The sequence below is a fragment of the Herpailurus yagouaroundi genome, unplaced genomic scaffold (genome assembly GCF_014898765.1).
Source record: "Herpailurus yagouaroundi ecotype Mexico unplaced genomic scaffold, PumYag 77, whole genome shotgun sequence".
NCBI lineage: Eukaryota > Metazoa > Chordata > Mammalia > Carnivora > Felidae > Herpailurus > Herpailurus yagouaroundi.
Window position 1 is genome coordinate 73,572,087 of NW_024412388.1, and position 26,168 is coordinate 73,598,254.

At 38.3% G+C, this 26,168-nt stretch overlaps 1 protein-coding gene across 1 annotated transcript in view; it reads left to right on the top strand.

Annotated features, from left to right (window-relative positions):
- Window positions 1-24,924, top strand: part of CLCA1 (chloride channel accessory 1) — a 31,466-nt gene extending 6,542 nt beyond the window's left edge. The window contains exons 4-14 of the mRNA XM_040470863.1: window positions 1,878-1,983; window positions 7,585-7,762; window positions 10,589-10,807; window positions 11,380-11,607; window positions 14,212-14,386; window positions 16,221-16,327; window positions 18,355-18,570; window positions 19,409-19,670; window positions 20,722-20,892; window positions 23,372-23,611; window positions 24,466-24,924. Of these exons, the coding sequence (XP_040326797.1) occupies window positions 1,878-1,983; window positions 7,585-7,762; window positions 10,589-10,807; window positions 11,380-11,607; window positions 14,212-14,386; window positions 16,221-16,327; window positions 18,355-18,570; window positions 19,409-19,670; window positions 20,722-20,892; window positions 23,372-23,611; window positions 24,466-24,854 (2,291 nt within the window). The 3' untranslated portion in view covers window positions 24,855-24,924. The remainder of the gene's footprint in view (window positions 1-1,877; window positions 1,984-7,584; window positions 7,763-10,588; window positions 10,808-11,379; window positions 11,608-14,211; window positions 14,387-16,220; window positions 16,328-18,354; window positions 18,571-19,408; window positions 19,671-20,721; window positions 20,893-23,371; window positions 23,612-24,465) is intronic.
- The last annotated feature ends 1,244 nt before the right edge of the window (window positions 24,925-26,168 follow it).

Sequence of the window (26,168 nt, forward strand, 5' to 3'; positions counted from 1 at the left end):
AGGAGGGCACCTTTTGGGATGAGCACTGGGTGTTGTATGGAAACCAATCTGACAATAAATTTCATATATTGGAAAAAAAATAGAGATTCAAAATAGTGTATTTCCCAGTTAAAATTTAAATTCTTCATGTTTAGCACACGTGTGTAAGTACAGAATTTTTAATTTTTAGAAATTGTTATCAGATAGTATTATAATATACTTTCCAAGTATAATCAAATGCAATAAGTTTTAGATAATTAATTAAGGTAACTAATAACTAGTACTAGGTTTCTTCTCTATTTTGAAAAGATTAGGACCCATTTGATTTTCTTCATTTAAATAGGGAAGGGAAGGCAGAGAAAACAAAAAAAGAGTACTAGCACCTCAATACCCCACCCCAAATACACGAATGCACTTATAGACCTTATCAGAAAGAGGTGTCAAACAAATGTACCTCTCTCTTGTTCCTTTACAACATTCCATCTCTACTCCATAACAGGAACAGAAAATTCCCAACCTATGGCTCAATATGTGTTGAACTGATTTACCTAAGTGCCCCATCCCACTCCTGAGCCCACCTCAGACATCATGGTCACCACATTTATAATCCCTTCTTTCTGTACTGTGCCTCCATGCCTGCTCCCCTACAACTTTCCCTTCCCTTTAAGAGGTCATCAGTTGTTCCCCAGCACTGACAGAATAGTCTAAATCTTTAATGTGAGATTCTAGGTCTTCCTTAGCATACATCCCTTCATATAACTGTCCAAATTCAGCCTACCTAGGAATTTACATTCCAGAAAAACTGAGCTGAGTGTAAGCTCAAATACTCACTGAGTGCCTATTAAGTTCTAGGCATTATTTGCCAAGGCACGGCAATGAAGTCATGGTGTCTATTCTCATGGAGATGTGTCTAGTGTGACAGACTAGCATTAAAGAGTAATGAAAATATAACATGATAAAGTGTCATAATGGGATATAGTGAAAGTGCAAAGGAGGGGTATATGGACAGGTTTAGGATGTCAGAGAAGGCTTCTAGGTGGAGATAAGCCTGATTTTGAAAGAGGAGTAGGATTTATCCAGAGAGAGGGAAAGAGTATTCTGAGTCAGAGGAAAACTATGTGAAAAGAACGAGAGATCAGCAAGAACATGGTGTGACTCTAGACAGCAAAAGGAGTTTAGGAATTCACTGTGATTTTAGAGTTTTGGTAGTGGATGAAGAACAGCAAGAGATATGGCTTCAGAGAGGAGCAGAGCCTGGATCAGGAATCTTGTGTGCCATGTTGAGATGGTGGACTTAACCTGAGCACCATAGGGGAGCCATCTAAGACTAGAGATATGGTGGCCAGTTGGGTGGCCATTGCAGTGATTCAGGAGTAGGCAGCAGTAAGATTGGAAAGAGGAGACTAGGTCAAAGCAAAAAGCCAGAGGTGTAGTAGGCAGACCTTGAGGGTTAACCAGATATGAACCATGAGGGAGAAGGACATATTGGGGATGCTGCTCTGGCTGCCCTATGAATGCCTCTGGCTCCCACAACAGTCTGCACTGGCCTCCATCGTTATACTTGCACCACTAGGGATTTTAGTTATCTGATCATTTGTGTCATCTGCTAGACTGTGAGCTGTGTAAGGACAAGGCAGTTGTTTTGTCTTTGTATGAATAACTGCCTGGCACCTACTAGTGCCTAATTAACATTTGATGAGGCAAAATAAGTAGTTATATTTTAAAGAAATGTGCAGTTATCATTAGATTCTTTTTTCCCTGAGGAAATCAAACCTTTAACTGAAAAAAATTAACATAGCAATGCATAATGATGTTCAGAAAAATTTTCTTCTCCTAGTGTGTGAAGATAATTTTGTCATTCTTATTGTAAATCCGCTGTTTAAAATATTTTCTCACAGGAAGGGTCTTTGTCCATGAATGGGCTCATCTGCGATGGGGGGTATATGATGAATACAATAATAACCAGAAATTCTACTTTTCCAATGGAAAAAGACAAGCAGTAAGGTATGTGTATTTTAATTTAATTTTTCCCAACCTATTTTTAAGCTTATTTATTTATTTTGAGAGACAGAGAGAGCATGTGCACACATGGGCACTTGTGTGTGTGAATGGGGGAGGGGCAGAGAGAGAGGCAAAGAGAGAATCCCAAGTCGTTTCCACACTGTCAGTGTAGAGCCCAAGGCGGGCACAGAGAGCTCAATCTCACAAGCCTTGAGATCGTGACCTGAGCTGAAATCAAGAATCAGATGCTCAACTGACTGAGCCACCTTCCCAAACTATTTTAAAATTACAACCATTTTTTTTTCCATGAATTGACTTCAAAAATATCAGTTTTTTATATTTTTTATCTTTCATTCTCTTAGCGCCCTCTTTTTCAGCTTCCCACAAAACTACTTCTTTTGTTCACTTTGTAAGTGCTTCAATTAGTTGAATTGTCTACTCTGCAGCTACAAATCATTTGCCTCTGTGTGTGTGTGTGTGTGTGTGTGTGTGTGTGTGTGTGCGCGCGCAACGATAAGAAATCCACAGGTACCATGTTCAGTGTCTCCATCTCCCTATATCAGAATCAGGGACATAAGCCAGCCTAATGGGATTTTTTAGTGCCTTGAGGGCAGAATGGTATCTATGTGGATTGGGAGTACAAATGGGCTTGGGAGGGACTGTGGAACTTACATAAATGACAACCCAAATATTAAAACAAAACAAAATTTATCCCAATTTAAATTAAACTTTCTGTACTGTCAATAGAAAGCAAACCGAATACTTGAAAAGTACTCTTGGCTGCCATTATTTTATGGGTGAGTTCAATTTCAATGAATATAAACTGCTTTAGCAGTAACATAAAAGGCAGGGAACTTCCCAATTTACTTTAAAGAGGTAGCATAATTTAGACACTAAAACCTGACAGATGGCATGAAAAATAATTCTGTAGATACAGTTTTCTAAAAAGATTTTAAATTAATGGATAGTAAATTATATCTGGTAGAATTAAGGGGATAACAAACATACTAAGGCCAAGTAGGATATCTTCCAGAAATTTGAAAATATTGTGATATTAGGTAACTAATTAATATGGTATATTGAATACAGAAGAAAAATAATGATGCCAATAGATTCTCAAAGGAGTTTGATAACCTTGCACACATATGCCCGAGTTTAAAAACAACAACTCCTTTCTGAAGACTAAAATTTGGTACAACACTCCTCTCCACTTCTGCTTCCAGTTCTGTTTGCCTGATGCTGTTCAAGGACGGGAGCTAGGATTGGGTTCAGTTACTGTCCTACGTGGTGCAACTGTTTCCAAGGGGAGCTGCACTTGGCTCAGCACTCAATCTTGGCTTCCCATTTCTCCCACGGGAGCATTACTACTCACAATTTCGCCTTTCTTTACTACATTCAAACTCTGTTAGCTAGGTCCACTTCTGTTGTGTCTTCCCTCATTGTTACATCACCTCAGGCATAAATAGACACTACGTGCCTCCTAGAACCAGGCACAGTCCACCAGATTCCTTTAGCTTATTCCCTCTGCACCTCACAGACCACACCCAGGGGCCCTTCCCTGATGTGATCATACATTGGACCGACCTCTACAGCCTCAGCCAATGCATGCCATCCCAAACCCAACACCTGCCTTCCGCACTTCTCTTTTCTAAGCTTCTACATAGTTGAACGCTGTATATTCCCTCAAGAGAAAAACTTATTAGTAAGCTTATTAGTCCTTCCTAGAGATATTCTAGACATATTTACATATACGGCATGTTCTTCCACAGATAACATTAGCAAAGCTGACATGATCACCATGTGCTCTTAACAAAAATTTAATTATAGTGTATTAATAACGTTTATTGCTTCTTATCTTCCAAATATTTTTATTGCTTTGAAGGGCTAGGAGCAATTTTAAAAAATGATGGTAGTGACCACAACAGAAAGTTACTTCTTTAATAAGATACAGAACATTCACTGAAAACTGATAGCCTTTCATATTTAATAGGGAAATGCTAGAGACATTCCTAGGAATAAGGATGACCACTATTAGCACATTCTAACTTTGTTTAGAAAGTTGGAGCCAATGCACTAACACCTTAAACTGAAGATGTTAAAAACAGTGGGGCAGTAGGGAGCTGCTACTCAAAAGGAAGAGAGAAAATTGCTTTTAAGCAGATGAGACATAGTCCACTCAGAAAACCCAAGGAAATAAATAGAAATTAAAACTGACAAAGGAAGTCAATAAGGGGACCAGATACAAAATGCATATTCAAATTACCTTTCCATAGATTAACAATAACGAGTTCAAAAATATAATGGAAAATTTCTTCTCCACTTAAGGTAGCAATTAAAAGTGTAATAAAAGTAGGGGAGGGGTATCACCTCGCAGTGTCAGAGTACCTGAACTCAACAACACAAGAAACAACAGGTGTTGGTGAGGATATGGAGAAAAAGGAGCCCTCTTGAACTGTTAGTGGAAATACAAACTGGCACAGCTGCTCTGGAAAACAGCATGGAAGTTCCTCAAAAAGTCAAAAATAGAACTACCCTATGATCCAGCAATAGTACCACTGGGTATTTACTCGAAGAATACAAAAACACTAATTCGAAGGGATACATGCACCCCTATGTTTATAGCAGCATTATGTACAAATTATGGAAGCAATCTAAGTGTCCATCAATAGATGAAGGAATAAAGAATATTGGAACAATGGAATATTGTTCAGCCATAAAAAAGAATGAAATCTTGCCATTTGCAACATCATGAATGGATCAAGACCATACAATGCTAAGTAAAATAAGTCAGAGAAAGACAAATGCCATATGACTTCTGTCATATGTAGAATTTAAGAAACAGAACAAATGAGCAAAGGGGAAGAGAGAGAGAGAAGGAAACCAAGAAACAGATTCTTAATTAACTGAACAAACTGATGGCTACTAGAGAGGAGGTGGGTGGAGGGAATGGGTGAAATAGGTGATGAAGATTAAGGAATGAGTGCACACACTTGTTGTGATAAGCACCAGGTAACTAAAATAAAAACTTAAAAACTAAATAAAATAATTTTTTTAAGTAGGGTCAACTCTGAGAAATGTGAAAGTCATATTAGAATAGAACAGTAAGATCCTTCTAAGGAATTTAAAAGAATATCAAGATAAGTTGAGAGACTTTGAATTCATGGAAGATGTAAATTCAACACAAATCAATACATAGATTTTATGAAACTAGTTAAAATACATCTACTTTTACCTCATTTTTAAAATCTTAGAGATTATTCAGTAGATAGTAGCTAAGAAGTGTTTTGAAAAATAATGGTAATAAGTGGTCATTTTACTTATTGAATTTTAAATATACTCTAAGTCTACATTAATTAAAACAATGGGGCTAATAGACACATATATAATAATTTATTATTTAATACAGCCAGAATTACAAATCTATGAGGAAAGGCAGAATTTCTTAAGATATCAGAGCAATTTTTAACTGTGTCTGTGTGGGGAAAAAATTAACAGACCCTCATTCCAATTGGATAGACTCATTAAGTATAATGAGTAAGAAACTAGATAAATATTAATAAATATTGAATTGTTAGTTGGTGAAGTTCTTTCTATGCATTCAAGAATCGGAAAAAGATGTAACTAAAGGAATAATAAATTTGGCAACATATGAATTAAAATTTTGGTTGTACACAAATCAAACGTAAATTAAAGAAAAAGGTAACAACAGAAAAACATATCTATGAAAATTAAGAAACCAGACTTTTAAGAGCTTAGTATTATAACACACAAAGAACTTTTTAAAACCAAAAACAAAATGGTAACTCCCTAATAGAAAAACAGACACTGGAGAAGAATAAATAACTCACAAATGAGGAAATAAAAATGGCCAATAAACATATAATAAATGTTCAGACTTACTAGTAATCAAAGAGGTACAAATGTGACTAGGATGAGAATCACTTATTACCTAGTAGGTAAAGCTACTTTCAGCGGGATGAGCACTCCCACAGATGGTTGTTAGAGGCATAAACTGGCATAACTTTCCTTAGAAAGCAATTTGATGGCACATATCAAATCTGTAAAACTTTTCCTATTTTTTGATCCAGTAATTTCGTGCTTAAAAATCCATTTTAAGGGAAATGACAAAATGGGTTGTATCCACAGACTTTAAAATGTTCAAACTTTTACTCTGGGAATCATGTAGCAAACTTGGAAACAGAGCCAAAACTTCATGTGAAATTTTATTTATTCATTGAAGTTTTACTTTTAGTACTGACAAATCAGTACCAAATTTCTACTAATTGGGGGGGGGGGGGGACCAAATTAAATAAATTAGGCTAGATTCATTTTATAGTATCAAAACATACAGCTATTAAAGTCACATTTTAAAAGGATATTATAAATTATAATAATACATTAAAATCTTAAGTATACTAACATACCAAATTTTTTTTTAAAGCAGGAGGCAAATGGGGCGCCTGGGTGGCGCAGTCGGTTAAGCGTCCGACTTTAGCCAGGTCACGATCTCGCGGTCCGTGAGTTCGAGCCCCGCGTCGGGCTCTGGGCTGATGGCTCGGAGCCTGGAGCCTGTTTCCAATTCTGTGTCTCCCTCTCTCTCTGCCCCTCCCCTGTTCATGCTCTGTCTCTCTCTGTCCCAAAAATAAATAAATGTTGGAAAAAAAAATTTTTTTAAATAAAAATAAAAAATAAAGCAGGAAGCAAAGAGATATGTGCAATGCTATGTTGATATATAGAGAAGAAAATGCTTCAATATGTTAACAGTAGCTTATTTCTAATGGTGGGACATGATTTTTTTATATTCTTCTTTATGCTCCTTTGCTATTTTCCAAATTTTCTGTGGTGTTGATACATTATTTATATGTTTAAAAAATAAAATGTAGGGGCGAAGGGTACCAGGGTGGTCCAGTCAGTTAAACATCCCACTTTGCTCAGGTCATGATCTTGCGGTATGTGAGCTTGAGCCACTCTGCGAGCCCCACTGGGTTTGAGACCTGTGCTGATGGCGCAGAGCCTGAAACCTGCTTCCAGTTCTGTGTCTCCCTTTCTCTCTCTGCCCCTCCCCTGCTCACACTCTCTCTCTCTCTCTCTCTCTCTCAAAAATAAATAAACATCAAAAAAATTTTAATAAATAAAATTTGGGGGAAAGCAGTCCATTTATAATAGCCACAAACTCATAAGCATATAAAGAAAAATCTAAAATACCTACGAACATATAAGAAATATGCAAAATTGTATAACTAGAAAAACAGGAAATGTCTTAAAGCCTTTTGAGGGAAACAAAAGAGAGTTCCTGATTTTCTAGCAATGAGGGTCCTAGATTAGGAGGTAGCTAAGGGCTTGGAAGCTTTTTAATTCTGACAACAGCCATAAACCAGAGTTAGCTTTTCTGCGGCAAAGAAACAAATTCTGATACCGTTTGGGGAACTCTTCAGATACTTTCTGGCAAATAAAAATGACTCTGTTGAGAATTTAATAATTTTGCTATTTAAGGTGATCTATTTGTTTATAAGAGGAAATTGTAGACATCAGAACAACCTGACCACAGAGTCTAATAACCCTTCGAAATGATTACAGCACCTAAACGTATTAATGTATTTTCAGATGTTCGGCAGATATTACTGGCAAAAATGTAATAAAGAAGTGTCAGGGAGGCAGCTGTGTCACCAAATCATGCAAACTCGACAAAGTAACAGGGCTGTATGAAGAAGGATGTGAGTTCATACCTCATGGCCTGCAGACTGTGAAGGCTTCCATAATGTTTGCACAAAGTATTGATTCTGTAAGTATTCTGTTCTTGTATTTTTGTCTTCTTGACACTTACGAATTTAGTGAAGTATCTTATCCCCGATTGCTACAAGAAAGGATCAAATTTTAGGAAATCACCAGTGAGCAGCTGATTCTCTGTGGGAGAAACTGGGAGTACAAAATCAGTGATACATTCATTATCTCCCCCCCGCACCTCGCACCCCCTCTTTAGGTCCATTGGTGAGACTCCATCATCTCCCTCCCATGAGCCTGTGGTTTCAGTGCTTAGAATCATCTCAAATATCCTTAAAGGCAGACAAGCACAACAATTTTTGGTTAACTAAGAAATTTACCCAAGAGAATTAGACACTTCTTTTTATTCATTAATAAAAAGTAGCCTTAAATTTAATTTGCAGAGATCTCTTTTCAGTCTGCATATTTGCTTTTGGTTGTTAACTGAAATTTTCAATCCGTTAAGAGTGTTGCTGCCTATAAGGGGTTTGAACATAGTTTTAATAATTTTAAGTAGTTTTTAAATGTGTCCTAATGTTTTTTTAAATGACCAACTGGTATATAATAAATTTGACAAATTATCCTTATTAGTGTTAAATATATATACCAGCAAATTTGCATAAACTAAAACTAAATGCATCAGTTTATCACTAACTAAAATCAGTTTGAGAGACTTTGTGGGGAGACTCTCCTGTCTTTCAGTCTCCTATAAAATTATGTTTTCCTTTTGAAATAGAAGGCAAAGTAACTTGCAAGAGTCTGTCAATAAAAATGTGGTGTAAGTTTTAAAAATGTGATGTACCATGGTCCAAAAGGCCCATCCTTCACTCTGGCTTTGCAGTCTATTTCTAGACTTATTCAGAAACTTTCAAGAGAGGGCCCTCATTATGTTTTAGATTAACCACAAAGTTAAATTTAATGCATGATCAGGTTTAGGAACCTCTGCCTGGAGTTCACATACAAGTTTTTCAGAACCCCTGCTAAAATGTAGCCATAATGATATTATGGAAACACTACCAAAATGACCTGGAGAATGAAAACAGAAAAAAATAAGTGCTTTACACCTAATTATTACTTTCTATATTACTAGAATCCTGGATATTTAGGATTTTTAATTGAATGATAATACTGCGAATAATAGTCTGAGAGGAGGAATGAGGTTACACATTCTTTGCATACTATGCCACCTTTTTTAATCCCCCCAAATGCTAGCAATGTAAATACTTAAGAAAGGGGAGGAAACTTTCATTTACTGACTGTGTTAGTATGGACCCTATTCCGTATGTTCTCATATAATTCTTGCATAATAACTATTACCCTTTTGCAGATTAAAAAAAAAAAAACCTGACACGCAGATTTTAGAGTTACTCAAAAAACAACAAACTTATATTGAGCTTTTATTATGTATCAGACACTGAACCAAGTTTTGAGGAAGCAAAATTTAATGAGTCAGTTTTCTGCTATATTCGGTTTATAGCCGAATAAGTGTACTAACGATGTTAAAGGGATCTTACTGAAGCTTCCACGGGGTATTGGAAAGCCAAAGGGCTGAGTAGAAATTCTCTGGAGGGAAGGTAGGAAATGAAAAAACAATTTGAAAATGACCTTTTGGCTGAAAATGAAGGTAAAGCTCACAATGCAGAAGACAGAGGAAAAGGAATTCCTTGACAAAGTGGGAACCATGAGCAAAGGCATAGAGATATAAAACAAGGCAAGTTTGAGAATTTATGGATCACAGTGGGGGGAAATTAAAAGACTTGGGATGCACAGGCAGAGTGAGGATGTAGAGTGATGCAAAAATCTAAACACAGAGATTGCTCCTTGTTCTGTGAAATAGTCCAGATTACAGTGTATGAACAATGATTAGCCACCAAAGGGTCTTGAGTACAGAAATAAGAAAGAGGATGTTTCTAGAAGCTGCGCAGTGGACCAACTGGAGGGCAAACAAGATGGAAAAGTCAGATAGGAGACCAAAATAGTCTGAGTCACGGACCATGAGGGCTTGAATGAGGGAGATTCCAATGGAGAAGGAGAAAAATGATGAACTGGAGACAGAGTGAAATATATGGATCTTGGTTATTTGAAGACGATAGGATTTCCTGACTTAGGTGGTTGTGTGGATAGTGGTGACTTAAGTTAGAAAATGCAGAGGCGCCTGGGTGGTTCAGTCGGTTAAGCGGCCGACTTCGGCTCAGGTCATGATCTTACGGTCCGTGAGTTTGAGCCCCGCGTCGGGCCCTGTGCTAACAGCTCAGAGCCTGGAGCCTGTTTCAGATTCTGTGTCTCCCTCTCTCTGACCCTCCCCTGTTCATGCTCTGTCTCTCCCTGTCTCAAAAATAAATAAACCGTTAAAAAAAATGTTTTTAAAAATTTAGAAAATGCAAGAGGAGGAGAAGCAGAGTTAAAGGAAAGGCCATACGTTCAATTATGAACACAGGAAGGTTGAGGAGCCTGTGGGACATCTTAGTGGAAAGAGCTGGGATGTAGGGTGTTGGTAAGTGAGTGGGAAGTAAGAGGATGGAGAGATAGGATGGTACCAACAGAGAAATGTTAAGAAACGGGTGGCTTGTAGATAGTGGTGATGGCTTGAAATGGCAAATTTTAGAAGTAGGAAGGAAGCCAAGAGCAGATCTAGACTGCTGACGAACACTAAGGATCCAATAAGGTTGAAGACATGGTATGAGATTGGAACTCTGAATTATGACTGTGAATTTCCCCCAGCAGTGTTCTGGAGTGATTGTGGGATTAAGCCAAGTTGATGGGTTAGCCGGGCAGACTAGGAAGGAGGGCAAGGGATTTAAATACCCTTCTCTACTATTTACCTCTATAATTTTATTGACAATTTCAGGTGGTTGAATTCTGTACAGAAAAAAACCACAATAAAGAAGCCCCAAACCTGCAAAACCAAAAATGCAATCTCCGAAGCACATGGGAAGTGATTAGCGATTCTGAGGACTTTAAGAAAACCACTCCTATGACGACACAGCCACCCACGCCCACATTTTCATTGCTGCAGATAGGACAAAGAATTGTGTGCTTAGTCCTTGATAAGTCTGGAAGCATGGCGGTATGTTCACTGGGTCTTACTCTTCTGGACTCTGGTCTCACATTTGCATATGATATGATCTGGACTGCAATTTGTAACAGGTTGGGAATAAACACAACCCTTAGGGTCAGAACAGTTACAACAATAACATGACCATCAGAAACACCCACCTCAACTCTATTGAACAGAAATTTCATCATCAAGTGTCTCATTTGCCAAATTAAATTAGCTTTCAATTTATGAGCACTGATCTGGTAAAGTGCATAGCCTTAACATTTTTTATGTTTCGCTGATAATATGTAGATCTATAGAACTGTTACTAAAGCAGTGATCTAATGATCAAACTAAAGCCAAATCTGGTTTGATCTTTTAGGGCCACTTATTCAAAGGCCCTAAAATTCTACCCAAAGATGTTACTAAATATAAAGGAGAAATTTAATACAGAAATCTAATTTAATATAAAGGCCTTGAATAAGCTTGTTGTCATTTACTCTGTGTTGAGGGAGCTATTTCCAAATTTCCTCTAGACTGTTCTGTTATTAGTCCGCTCATCTAAACTCAACTGACTGCCTTTCTTCTACTTCTTCATTCAGAATGGTGACCGTCTTAATCGACTGAACCAAGCCGGCAAACTTTTCCTTCTGCAGACGGTTGAGCAAGGGTCCTGGGTTGGGATGGTGACATTTGACAGTGTTGCCCATGTACAAAGTGAACTCATACAGATAAACAGTGATGTGGAAAGGAATGCACTCACCAGAAGCTTACCAACCGTGGCCGCAGGAGGAACGTCCATCTGCTCTGGGCTTCGATCAGCATTTGCTGTAAGACAAGTTCCCCTATAATCTGTCAATGTTTACAATTTGTTTCCTAAACAGCTCTCTGTTTTCAACAAATTAAGTCAAATTTCCTCTAATATTAATTTCTATCATAATATGGGGCCTACCTACCTTTCTGTGTTTACGTGGCAGGGATTCTCTTCCAGGTGTCCTATGTTTAAGCAAATTGGATCACCTGTCCCTCAGCACTTCCACACCTTTGCTAGGCCCCCCACTTGGAATACTTTCTCCTCCCTCTCCTGTAATTCAAATCACATTCATTCTTCAAAGATCCATCACAGACGCCACCTACTTCTTGACATCTTTCCTGATTCCTTCAGCTGTAGAGAATCTCTCTAAACACTGTGAACTTTTAAAAAAAATATCTCTTACGACTTCTAGGTCTTCTGTCTTACTTTCTAATCATGCACTTCACTCAAGCAAAATTTCTTTAGGAACAGAACTTATCTCTTTACCTCCCAGGCTGCTGGCACAATATCTTTTATACAGAAGGTTCTCAATAAATAAAATTGAACTGAGTTATCTGATAGCACCTGATTCTTAATTGCTCCAAATATATCATCCAATATTGAATATTTATTTAGAAGATATTTAGCCCCATGAAACAAAGAATAAGAGGCTGAGAGAAGCTGGCTGGCTAAGGTCTCAGAATATCTGTGGCATCTTGGGCAGGTCGGCCTTCTGCCTGCTGTGGAGCACAATACATCATTGGGGCTGTTCCAGATTCCCAAGCAGCAGCAGGAATAGTTAGTACCCAGCTCACACTGTTGCATGTGGACAACAGACACTGTTGCATGTGGACAATTTCCTCACATTCAGTCTGTCCCTCTAGACCTTTTATTCCACCTTGAAGTTTAGTTCTTTAAAAGTGGTTTCCATTGTTTGTACAGTCAGCTGCAGATCCCTTCTCCAGATGCCTGTGTGCATCTGGATTCTCTGGCCTCTACCACTCACCCAAGCTTTGATTAAAGAACCAAATGAAGGAGGGGAACTGACATTGAAATCGCTGATGTGTTAGACTAAACTCCCGCTATGCAAAACCTTAGGGGAGATGACTAATGCCAGATGGCCTGGTGGTGAAGACAGAACTTCTGGTTCTGCATTTTCCTCTCAGATGGGTGAGAGAGAGTGTGAGAGACACAACTGGAATTTACATGCTCCTCTTGCCCAATGGAGTCCAGATGTGGGGTGGGAGGAGCTTATATGTGACTTTACAGTGATGAGGTAAAGGGCCTTGGGTCCTACACTGTCCTTAAGTTCCCCATTGTTTCCTGCTGCAGGACCCATGTCAGGTCTGTTCTGGGCTCTTGTGTCTGCTGAAGTGCCCACTGGACTTTGCTCTCCAGGTTTGATCAGGGCCCAGTGATCCTTCCTGGCTGACTCAGCCCCACTCTGGCTCTCACTATTGGAGCAGAGCCCTGAGCACCCCATGTCCTCCATTCAACCCCTGAGCAGACTATACACCCCTCAGCCTGTCTGGCAAGATGACCTGTTCTCTTATCTGCCAATTTCTGTCTTCCCTACGGTGTATGTGGGAACTTCTGCATGTTTTCCATGGCATGTAGTAGTGATGGGGAGTAGGACACAAGAATCCAAATGAAGCCCTTTCCCTGGCCTCTCAGGCTCTGCAACTTGGTCAAATCAAGGCCACAGCCATGGCTGAGAGGATCGTGGGCTCTGGACTCCTACATGCAGCAGCAGTCGTAGTTCTTCCCTCTTTCCTTGTGTGGCAGCCCTCTCTCAGAGTCCAAACAGAGTGGGGCAGAAGTCCCCTCTGTTCTTAGCTTTCGTTTCAAGCTACTTAAGGTGCCTTCCCTTTCTGACAGTCTGGTCCAGAGAAGATTGCTTAGGCTTGATTGCTTGTCTCCCCTACTTCTGGGTCCCCCTTCTACTCTTCTTAGGGGAAGAGTGGACTCTTGCCTTCCTCTTCTGAAATGAACATCACTATTTTTTAATCTAATTTTCCTTCTATCATAACTTATCCAACATGGGTAAAAGGTTGGTTCTATACAATGTAAAAAGCTATAATCTGTGTCATAAGGAATGGTTGAAACGTAGATGTCATAAGACAACTAGGAACTATGGGTTAATAGTAATGAAATTATTTGTTTTTATTAGAGGGAATATTAAAAATTATTAACAACTCACGGGACCCGGGTGCTTACCAGTCAGAACCAATGCCAACCATTTTATAGGCTAAAATCTGCCCTGAGTCTCATATCTCCAAAATATTATTCTCATTCAATGAAGGGAGTTTCTGAGAATATCTGGGAACCTCTGAAAGCCTGTCAAGGAGAGATCATGTGAAAGAAACTAGAAAAACCTCCTTTGCTGCTTCCACAGTGGTGTCCATCCCTAGAACTGTCTTGTATCCCTCTTAATGGAGACTGCTCCATAGCAGGGTAACCAAGAGAAAACACTACTGTCAAGTTCCATGAAAGTTGTTGACTTAAAATTAATCATTTCAAGATAGAAAGATATGTGACCATTCTCAGGCACTCGTTTATTGCCTCTGGAATTTCCCTTCAAATGCAGTTTTCCCAACACCTTGGGCACCCTGATATCTCATGCCCTGAATTATGTTCTCAGGTTATTAGGAAGAAATACTCAACAGATGGATCTGAAATCGTGCTACTGACTGATGGGGAGGATAACACAATAAGCTCATGCTTTAACGAGGTGAAACAAAGTGGAGCCATCATCCACACAGTCGCCCTAGGACCCTCAGCAGCAAAAGAACTAGAGGAGCTGTCTAAAATGACAGGTGAAGACTGGTCTGCTGCATCCCATTGAATTGTCGCTTCTACTGCACTGCAAGCTCCAGTGAACTGAGGAGAAGGAGAAGGAGAAGGGTGGGATATATAGAGAGAGGGATAATCTTATTAACCAACTACCTGCCCTTCCTCCCAAATGACCATTAGAACTAACTCTACCCATTTATTTTAAGGCCTTGGTTCTAGGATTAGGGCAGTCTGGAGGAAGATGGGAATCAGCACAGCACTCTAGTTAGGATGCAGGTCTCTCCTCCCAGACACTTTGTGAGGACTGGATAGAATCTAATAGGTTACCCAGGAACCACTCTCTTCCAGTTTTCAGCTGGCTAAGAGACCCAGGGGGGACAGATGACAAGCCACTAACCACATAATACCATGATACAAGTACCATATTAGCAGTAGAAAGCACTTGAATAAAAAGAAAGAATAGAAATCCTTGACTTTATTGAGGGAAGAAGGTTCCAGGAGGATGACCTCCAAGCAGAGACTTTAATAAGGAGTAGCAGAGGTAGAGCAAAGGGTCTACTGAACCACACAGAAAATGTAGAAAACAATGCAGTTTCTCCATAAGACATTAATATTTTGTGCTTCTAACTCACATACAGAGACAGATGTTTAACATAGATTCCATATATGCCTGGCTTCTTTAGCAGAGTAAATGGGCACATTTTTTTTTAACTTAGGGCCAGGATTATGCATATCAATTATTATGTGAGTTGCCTTCTGAGGCAGGTAAAATGATAGGACTGCTTGCTCCTATCTGCTTAAGACTGCTTACTTGTCTTAAGTTGGGTTTCCTAGAAACAGAGCCTGAGACAGGGAATTATAGAAAGAGAGCCCTCAGGAGAACAGGAGAATTGAAAATAGGATAGGGCAGGGGAAAGACGTAAGCACAGAAATGGATTTAGAGTCTAGCTGAAGTCTAAGCCCACAGCGGGCTTTCAATCTGGAATTGCATCACACACCTGGTGCAATCTTGAGGTAAAAGCGCTGACCTTTTGTAGCACTGTGTCCATCAGTCAGTGGCTATGAAGAGTCGAGGCAAGTTGGAGGTGAAGGGACATGTTATTTCTCTGGCAAGTATAGCCCCTTTGGGTAAGGCAACTCTCTGGACAAAGGGGTAGCTATCTGCCATTAGCAGCTAACACTCAGAGCAGCTGGGGAGAGATTCACTTTTCTAGGTAAGGGTATCTGAGTGAGGCTCCAAGAACATTACCAAAATACTTACCTTAAATTTTGGATGGCATTAATAGTTTAAAAGTACTTTCACATCAACTATCTTAGTTACATATGTTCTAAATAGCCCAAGACTGCAAGACCTGGTTTATAATCTTTTTTTTTTTACTACATATTATACTTTTCTATAACTGTTCTTTGTCAGCTGTTATTTCTTGCTGTTGCTACATATACATGTTTTATGATTTAGGGGAAAACTCAAAATTAAAGCTTGTTAGGATTATGTCTAAAATAAGAATAAATCAATAGGCTTGGAATAAGGCTTAATGAATTCTCTTATATGAAAGTGCATGACTTTTAAAACATGAAATTTTATGATATTATTTTTGACCTATCAGAGATCCATGGCTGCTTTACAAATAATTGACATAGTTGGGCAACTGAGATGTTGCTGAAGCTATTATTTAGTATGATTAAAAAATTAGTAGCAGCTTCTGAGTTCATCTGGATGCCTAGTTGATATTGATCAATTAATACCTTAATAATGCAACAAAATATTTCACATATTCTGCTGTCTTAACAATAGCTAAAATGCTGCAAATACTTGCTTTCTAGAAAACAACTTCTGATAATGTAATTGCATTTTAGGAGGTTTACAGACCTATGCTTCAGATCAGGCTCAGAACAACGGCCTCATTGATGCTTTTGGAGCCCTTTCATCTGGAAATGGAGCTGACTCCCAGCGCTCTATCCAGGTCAGAATTTTTACTCTTTGGTTTTTCATGTTTATAAATAATCATAGCCAAGATGGAGAGCTTAATGGTTAAAACTCCTAAGTACTATATTCTTCTAGTAGTAGATTAAAATTAAAAATAGAAGTTTCAGCCTGACATTAGACATTATTCCTAAAATGCAACACTACTTATTTAAACAAAGCAATTAGTGTTTACTTGTTTGGAAACAATGCTAACTGACTTCCTCATGGAAACCAGCAACATAAAATATAATGGGTCCAAGAATTCATTTTTAACATCTGCTAACAAGCACCCATAGCAATATAATTGGGTCAGAATTTTCTTCACAGTAGATCATCTTAAAACAAATTTTCTGGAACAAGTAAGTGTTCAGGGGTTACTTGCTCTATTTTTCCATTACCTCAAACCCCTTATATTTGCCAAGAGTTTCTTATAATGGGTGGAAAGTGTTTTGTTCTGTGAAAAGCCCATGATGTCAGTCAAGACACCTGGATCCTGGGCCTGGGCCTGCCATTGACTCTATAACTGTGGGTTAAGAACTTCATCTTTCTGGACCTCAGCCAGGTATGAACCAGAAAACATTCTTGGACCCTTCTGGTTCTAAAATTTCAAGAAAACCAAATTTTCTTTCAAAAGTCTTGAGGCTATTTTTTACGAAAAGAACAAATGTATTTTAAATGTTTTCCTTGAATAGTTTCAAAAGCTACTCCTATTAATTTTTAAACCTCAGAGTGAACAATCAGAACTCACATGTGTGTGAATTATGAGTTTTATTGTGATAATTTCATCGTGATTTCACAATTTTATTGTGAAAATTTGGACAAACGTAAAGGAATACTGTAATGTCAAAACCAAATAATGACAAATTTTGAAGCAACAGGCTTTCTGGGCTACCAGTGTAGCATTTATTCAATTAGAGAAGACTATACTCATTTGGGTAATCCTAGCTCAGATTCAAAAAATTAAACTCAGGAGTCCAGTCTGGAAATTGGAGGATGGTGTCTGAAAAAAAAGTAATTAAACTGATGAAAGGACAAGTTCATAATCAGGCAGTTTCTGACCATTATTTTTGTATTTTGGAAACCTAACGGGGAGAGAGATAGAGAAATGAGCAGAACTCATTTACCTACCTGCCATAAAAATCAGATCTAAGAGCCCTTCACTTTCTCCACATCCAAGAACAAAACTACCTATGAAATTAGAAAATCTGATCCCATCACAGGTCATCCTGTCTTCTCATAGATATCAGTTTAAGGATGAGAAATAATTATCTAGGAGACAATCCTTGAGGTCACATTCTCTGTAAAAGTCCCGTTAAGTCTTCCTCACCTCAGTTCCTGCTCTACCATTCCTTCATTCTGCTCCAAACAGCAAATCTGCCTTGGCCCTTGACTTACTTCATTTATCTTCACAGGGCCTTCAATAACACTTGACTTAGTAATTGATTATTTGCAATCCAAATGATCCATATGTGGATGGAAAAAAAAAGTCCCAGTCAGTCCCCTTAAGAGTTTATAGTCTAGTAAACAAGATGAGGTATAAACACTAGTAGGTATAAAGCAAAACACACTCTGAGAATATCAAAGGACTGATAGAATCAAGATTCTATGGGAACTCACAAGAGGGAGAGATTATTCTCAGCTAGTAAGTCAGATGGACGTCAGAGAAAGTTTCACAGAGAAAGTGACATTTGAACCAAATTTTGGAGGATTGATAAAGCTTGAACAAAAGGAGATTAACATACAGATTTCCAGGAAAAGCAGAGTATAATAAAGTCAGAGTCATGGATTCATGAGTGTCATTTGGGGAAGTAGTCTGGTTTGGGTATAGGAATATACATCTTGGAAGCTAAGATTGGAAGAAAGGTAATTTAAAATTCAATCATGACTAGACCTAAGTACCAAACCAAGAACTCAGGCATCACTGAAAGCTTTTAATGGGGCAACTGAGAGCTGGAAGCAGAGTGGAAGAGACTGTGTGATACGGGCTCTATTCTCCAGTATGTAAAGAGTTGTTTTTCTTAACAGCTTGAGAGTAAGGGATTAACCCTCCAGAACAATCAGTGGATGAACGGCACAGTGCTTGTGGACAGCACTGTGGGGAAAGACACTTTATTTCTCATCACCTGGACAAAACAGCCTCCCAAAATCCTTCTCTGGGATCCTAGTAAAAAGAAACAGGATGGCTTTGTAGTGGACGCAAACACCAAAATGGCCTACCTCCAAATCCCAGGCACTGCCAAGGTATGGGGCCAGGTTTTATCCTTCTCACATTTGGACAAAATAATCATAGCTTTTTATTTATTTTCTATTTTTATTTTTTGAAATATACTCTCATTTTTATTTATTTTTTTTTCAATATATGAAGTTTATTGTCAAATTGGTTTCCATACAACACCCAGTGCTCATCCCAAAAGGTGCCCTCCTCAATACCCATCACCCACCCTCCCCTCCCTCCCACCCCTCATCAACCCTCAGTTTGTTCTCAGTTTTTAAGAGGGGAAGGAAAAAAAAAAAAGAGGTTAGAGTGGAAGAGAGCCAAAGCATAAGAGACTCTTAAAAATCATAGCTTTTTAAATGTGCATGGTTGCTAAAAGGAGAGTTAGTATTGAATGAAAGGGAGAACACGGAAAATTCTCCATCTAATTCTCTGTCTCATTAGTATGACAGCAAATCAAGAGAAAGGAAATTGGTGATGTTTTCTCCATGTACTAAAAGGAGAACTTTCAAATTACGTAGGAGTCAAGATGCAAAATGGTCCTTGAAACTATGGGATCATGAAAAACATTTTCTCTACTTCAGGAACCCAATTATTTGATACTGCTTTTTAGAAACCAAGCAATGATAAGGACACAGCTTTCTGACCTCATTTTCCCAAATTACAATTTTGTTGATGATAAGAAACATGTAGTCATTCCAAATGTACCTAAGTTTCCCTTGGCTGACAGAATATCAAAGATCTTCTTCTGATATGCTTGTAAAATGCTTGTATCAGATAAGCTTTTCCTATAGTTGGCATTGAAGTCATGTCTGTGTCACCTATGGTTATTAATTGAAATTTGTCTCCATTTGTTTTGATTAGGTTGGCATTTGGAGTTACAGTCTGCAAGCAAGCTCACAAACCCTGACTCTGACTGTCACTTCCCGTCCATCAAGTGCTACTGTGCCTCCAATTACAGTGACCTCTAAAATTAACAAAAACACAGGAAAATTCCCTAGTGCTATGACAGTTTATGCAAAGATTCATCAAGGAGCCTCACCGATCCTCAGGGCCACTGTCACAGCCATAATAGAATCAGTGAATGGTAAAACAGTTACCCTGGAATTATTGGACAATGGAGCAGGTAACCATTCAAAAAATTGGAAAATACATCTTTCTTTTCCAAAAAGCAACCAAGAAAACAGAAAGAGGGCATGGTCTGATGAGGACAGTTAGAAGCGGGGAGTCCACTACTGGGGGTCTGGTTGGGAGCGCTGTCTGCTTCCCCACAATTCCTATATTTTAAAATGTTGGAAAACATGAAGACAGGCCTACCTTTTGCTTCCACAAAGGCCAAACACATTAGTGGCTTAAGCTCAATAAACTCAGAGACTCTAGGGAGTTGTCAGAGGATATTCCACACTCCCTAAAAGGGAAGGAGGAAAAGTAATAACTATCTTACGTTATCTACATTTTTATCTTCATTACACACTTTTGAGATATAAACCATACATTACAGATAAAGAAACTGAGGCTTTCGTATTTCGAAAACAGCAGATATAAATTCAAATGCATTCATATGTTACTTCTCTGTGTATGTAGACTCTGTATTAGCTTGCCCCCAAAGTGAAATTATTGTCCATTATTTTTTAAAGAATCTAATACAGAGAGTGAGAGAAAGAGAATTCTACATTTCTTTTTAGAGGGAACATTACTATGATGCAAGTAATCTTACTAGAACAAATTCTGTAAATGAATTGCCTACTTAAATCTACCCTAGTGAGAAGTCATGAATTAAAAAAAAATAATCATATAACATTTTTTTCTCCCCAGTAATGTACAGCAATTCAATTCAGTTCAAAAGATACTTATTGAATAGTTACCTTGTGCTATGTTGGATGTAGCAGAGACACACGGCATGATGTCAGATTTCAAAAAGAAAGATAACAATTCAGGAAGACAAAATATACACACATAAAGCTACACACACACACACACACACACACACACACACACACACACACACGAAAAGAAAAAGTAGATCTCATTCTTAACACAATCAAATCCTAAACTCTCTTGGAGATAGTGTGACATTGTCCTTGCTTTGAAAAATTTTAACCTTCATATAAGTTGGAAATATACAAATGCCCAGCTGCCTTTAGGATATTCATTAATTCCTTCATTTCCCTGTCAAGGTGCTGATGCTACTAAGGATGATGGCGTCTATTCAAGGTATTTTACAGCTTACAATGCAAATGGTAGATACAGTGTGAAAGTGTGGGCTCTTGGAGGAATAAACGCAGCCAGTCAGAGGTTGATACCCCAGCAGAATGGAGCCATGTACATACCTGGCTGGATTGAGAATGGTAAGAAGTTTGTAATAACACACCTGACTTGAGTAAAAGGCTTGAGATCAAGAGAAAACCATTAAGCCTGTGAGGAAAATGGTGTAATTTAATTTCAGGGGTTCTCAGTATTAAAACTACTGACATTTTGGGACACATAATTCTTTGTTGTGAGGGCTGTCATTTGCATTGTAGGATGTTTACTAGCATTTCTGCCCTCTACTCACTAGTTATCAGAAGCAACCCCCACAGTCATGACAATCAAAAATGTCTCCAGACATCATCCACTGTCCTCTAAGAGGCAAAATAACCTCCACTTGAAAACCAATAGATTGAAAGTAGCTTTCAACTGCCTGGGTTCATATTATAGCCCTCTAGCAAATAAAATATTTTAGGTAATCTCTTTGTGCTTCATTTTCCTCACTTGTAAAATAGGAATAATAATGGTAACCACCTCATATGGTGGCTGTGAGGAACAAACAAGGAAATACATCTAATAAGCTGTTGCTGGTAAATAATAATGTTCAATAAATGTTTGCTATTATTTTTAATAAATTTTAAAACATTTGTTTTTAATTTTTTAACATTTATTTATTATTAAGAGACAGAGACAGAGCATGAGCATGGAAGGGGCAGAGAGAGGAGGAGACACAGTATCCGAAGCAGGGTCCAGGCTCTGAGCTGTCAGCACAGAGCCTGACGCAGGGCTCAAGTTCACAAACCCTAGATCATGACCTAGGCTGAAGTGGGATGCTCAACCGACTAAGCCACCCAGGCGCCCCATTTTTAAATATTTTGTAATGAAGCTCTTTCCACTGATATTGGCATTTCCATAGAATAAGGAAATTTAGGGCTTATTATATATATCAGTATCGCAAGTCCACTGTCTCCTTTCTCTTGCTCAGACCAGGGAGACTAATAGATGAATCTAAAACCAACCAGCACACAGAGCCCATATGCAAGCATGCAGGGAAATTATGTACCAAGAAACAGACATTCCTATACCATCTTTGGTAATAAACACATCCTCTAGACTAGAGCTGGAACTGGGACCAAGACTAGTCCTCATGGGTTCCAGGACCTGCTTTCCATCAATTTCTACTCTGTCTTGGGCAGAGTGTGTTGGTGCTGGTGTATTATAAGAACAGCTCCTCCAAGTAGCTTCCCACTGTCCTCTTTACTTGGTTGGGTGTGTGCTCAGTAAAAGGAGGATTCTAGGACATGTGGTATCTGATGCAAAGGCGATCACAGAAAAGAAAAAAAAAAAACACTTTAAAAGACACTATTGCTTCCAAAGCTCTTTTATATATTTCACCTGAGTTTATTTTCATTTGTTCGTCTTTCTGAGTTAGGGGAAGAAGGCAAGGGGAGATCGGTGTGGTGGCTATATCTAGCCTCATGCTCAGTGTTTTACTCACATTAGGACATTACTTTCTCCTAATTATCCCATTCTATAGATGGAGAAACAGAGGCTAGGGAGACTATTTGTCTAACTGTGATAGAACTAACTGTGGCAGGACCTGGATTGGCATTGGAAAGTCAGTGTTTTTCCCTCTATCCTTTGATGAATCTTAATACCAAGAGAGATAGTCTCTATTGTTAAATTGAATACTAACTCTGAACTTGCTATCGTATCCACTTCATCTTTGCCCAAGACGAGATTGATGGGTATGAAAATCAATCTGTCTCTACAGACAAAAATTTTAAGGGCTAAGGAAGTAGAGTTTATAAGAGAGTAAATTCTGACTAATGCCATGTTAGGGTATTATGGAATATTTTTATTGAAAAGACAGTCTGAGAACCCTAATGACTGAGCAGGCCAGGGTATTTGTTGAATTCCAGGATTACTTTTATATAACCTTTCAACAACAATGTGAGAAAAATTGAGATTGCTTCAGGCACTAAGTTCCCATGCATTCAATGAGAAGATAAGAAGTCTTCCAAAAGCATAACATTTTAGAACCCCAACATAAAACAGTTCATGAGAATCTGCAATCTAATAAGGAAAATAAAACATGAACATGGAGAAAAGAAAAATATATAGAAGAAATAATCAAGGCAATTCTTGATGGTCCAGATGATTACCAAATAAATAGGAAAAATAATAAAACCAACAGTATTACCTAGGTGCAAGAGATTTCTTAAAATCTTAAAACAGAAGTAGGATTTAAACTGACTGAGGAAGAGTAAAATCAGGATAGACAAAGAGATGGGAAGAGAAACAATTCCAGGACAAATGTCATGAAAATAAATCATGAGAATTGTTATTCCTGAAAATGTCTGATTCTCTGTTTTTTTTTCCCCAGATACAACCTGATTTGGGATCTTTATACCAAATAGTTAAAATTAGTTTTGTGTATGGGAGGAAACAAGGCAAAGGGGACAGTAGGAAGAGGGCATTCTGATAACCAAAGAGAAGGAAGTAGAGTCATACAATGCTTACAATGTAATGTAACATGACATAACATAATGTAATATAATGTAATGTAATATAATGCAGGTGAAGTAAACTGGAATCCACCCAGACCGGAAATTAATAAGGATGATCCTCAAAGCAAGCAAGTGTGTTTCAGCAGAACATCCTCAGGAGGTTCATTTGTGGCCTCTGGTGTCCCACAGGCTCCCATACCTGATCTCTTCCCACCTTGCCAAATCACTGACCTTAAGGCAAAAATCCACGGGTACAAATTTATTAATCTGACTTGGACAGCTCCTGGAGACGATTATGATCATGGAAGAGGTAAGCAGAATGTGGTGTGCACCCTGTAAAGGAGTTTAGCAGCCACGCAGGGGTGCAAAAGAAGGTGAGGCAGGCGGGTGTGTTGTGATGCATGTGGAAGGCAGAAGGCAAGAGGGCTCTTGAATGTCCTCTGAAATGAAAGGTTAGGATTTTTAAATATGAGAGGTTTGGAACCCGAAAAACTGGCGTACTTTAAGTTTTAAGAGGCTTCAACCAGTAACAGGCAATCCTTAGGGTTTTGTTTTTTGTTTTTTGTTTTGTTTTGTTTTTGAAATATTGCCAAGCTGTCCTTTAATAAACCCCATTTTTAGAAACAACTCCTGGAAAGGATTGGGAGTGGAGCATAGATTACTAAGGAGCAGAACTGGCCTTTGGAAGAAACCTACTAGATTTTGCGTGTAGTCTTTGGATTGCAGCATGGGCATCACATGAATCTTGTTAGAAATGTAGAACCCCAGTCCCCAACCAGACCTACTGAACCATAATCTGCATTTTAAGATCCCTGGGTGTTCTGTATGCACATTAAAATTTGAGAACCACCACTACCAAAATCTCCTCTATAAGTAATAAAGCAATAAGCAGTAATTTTAAAACTTCCTTTCTCAGTCAGGTGCATGCAGCATGCACAGAAATACGGACCAAGGCTTTAGGTCATGCCTGATCCAGTTTTATATTTATCACTCTGTCAAGATACACAAAGGAGAATGTAAAAAGTATACTAATACTTATAAATATGGACCATCAATTACATTTATTCATTGGAACATAGGGGATGGTGATACAGTTTCTAATAGACTTTTAAACTTCTTTACAACTTGAGAATCACATGCCACAAACTTTTTTTTTCTTTTCAGCTCACAAGTATATCATTAGAATAAGTGCAAATATTCTTGATCTGAGAGACAAGTTCAATGATTCTATTCAAGTGAACACATCTGATCTCATCCCGAAGGAGGCCAACTCTGAGGAAGTCTTTGTGTTTACACCAGAAAACATCACTTTTGAAAATGGCACAGATCTCTTCATTGCTGTTCAGGCTGTTGATAAGGCCAACCTGAAGTCAGAAATCTCTAACATTGCACGAGTGTCTTTGTTTATCCCCCCTGAGATTCCTCCAGAGATACCTAGTCCTTCTCTTCCTTGTCCTGAAATTAATGTCAACAGCACCATTCCTGGCCTTCACATTTTAAAAATTATGTGGAAGTGGCTAGGAGAATTGCAGCTGTCAGTAGCCTTGGGCTGAGTTTTAATGAAATGAATAAATCATCCATCCTTTCTTTGATTATAAAATTTTCCAAAATGTATTTTAAACTTTCCTGTAGAGGGCGACATAATGAAATAAAATGTTAAACAACTGGCTATGCATGAATAAAAACTATCCATTCAAATCCAAAAGTTTTATCATTGCTCAGGCATTTATTAATGAAAGTATGTTTTAGTTCATTTTAAGGAGATTTTCCAATTAAGAAGAACATGTAATTTCATGTGAAAGATGCCAGAAATGGCCAACTAGGTTAGTACCAACATTACCAGGAATGTGTATTCTTTTCCCTAAATTTTGGCAAGGATGCATTTCAAGAAGAGATTGCATTGTAGAAAGAAATAGTAGAATTATGAAATCTCCACAGGCATAGATATGTATGTTATGTGCATGAAATTACAAGTCAGTGATGCTTAAACCCACAGCGGTGGGACATGAAGTGGGAAAAGTGGGTTCAAGCCTGATATGAAGGGAAAGTGATTGAGAAATGAATTATACTGTGTATGCTTTGTACCAAATGCTCTACTAATGGCTTATATGCATTATCTTATGTAATATAATTCATTCAACAAATGTTCATCAGCTGCCTATTATATTCTAGGCCCATTCTAAGTCCTGAGTACAAACAAATGAGTAAGATTTGGCCTCTTTCCTGTAAGCAATAAAAAATATCTGAGGATTTGTTTTTAATGAGGAGGCAGATATCATCAGAGCTACGCTTCAGAAGACGGACTTTGAGGACCATGTGAAGAACTGAATAAAGTCGGGAAAGTTATGACAGATGAAAGGAAAAGGAGAGGAAAAGGAAAAGGAGCCAAATAAACTTAGCAGTATGGCAGCCTCCATACAACTAATCACAAATTCCAGGGCCTTCAAGGGGAAGTATCCTTGTAAAAGGTATTTCAAGTTCTCAGTTCATTAGCATGACGAGCTCAAGATGTGGGTGGCTCTCTGACTGAAGGCCCCAAATTTATTTCTATACAGATCTTCCTTCTTTCAAAATAGGATTTCAGGCACTTCAGAGACACATTCAATACACATATTAGACAGATTAAGAAAATTTTTAAATGAAGTGAAATAAGTATATAATAAAAACAAGTGGAAGGTTCAGTACATCCAACGCCTAATATAACAGCCTATACAATCGATACAATCAGATCGCACATTTCATTTTGAACCTCCAAGCAGGCAGAACAAAGGAGCCCTGCAGAGTAACAAAATTAACAGAATCTACAATGGAAAACACACCAGAGGCTCAGGAGGAGCCATGTGGAGTTTCATCAATGGATGCTTAAT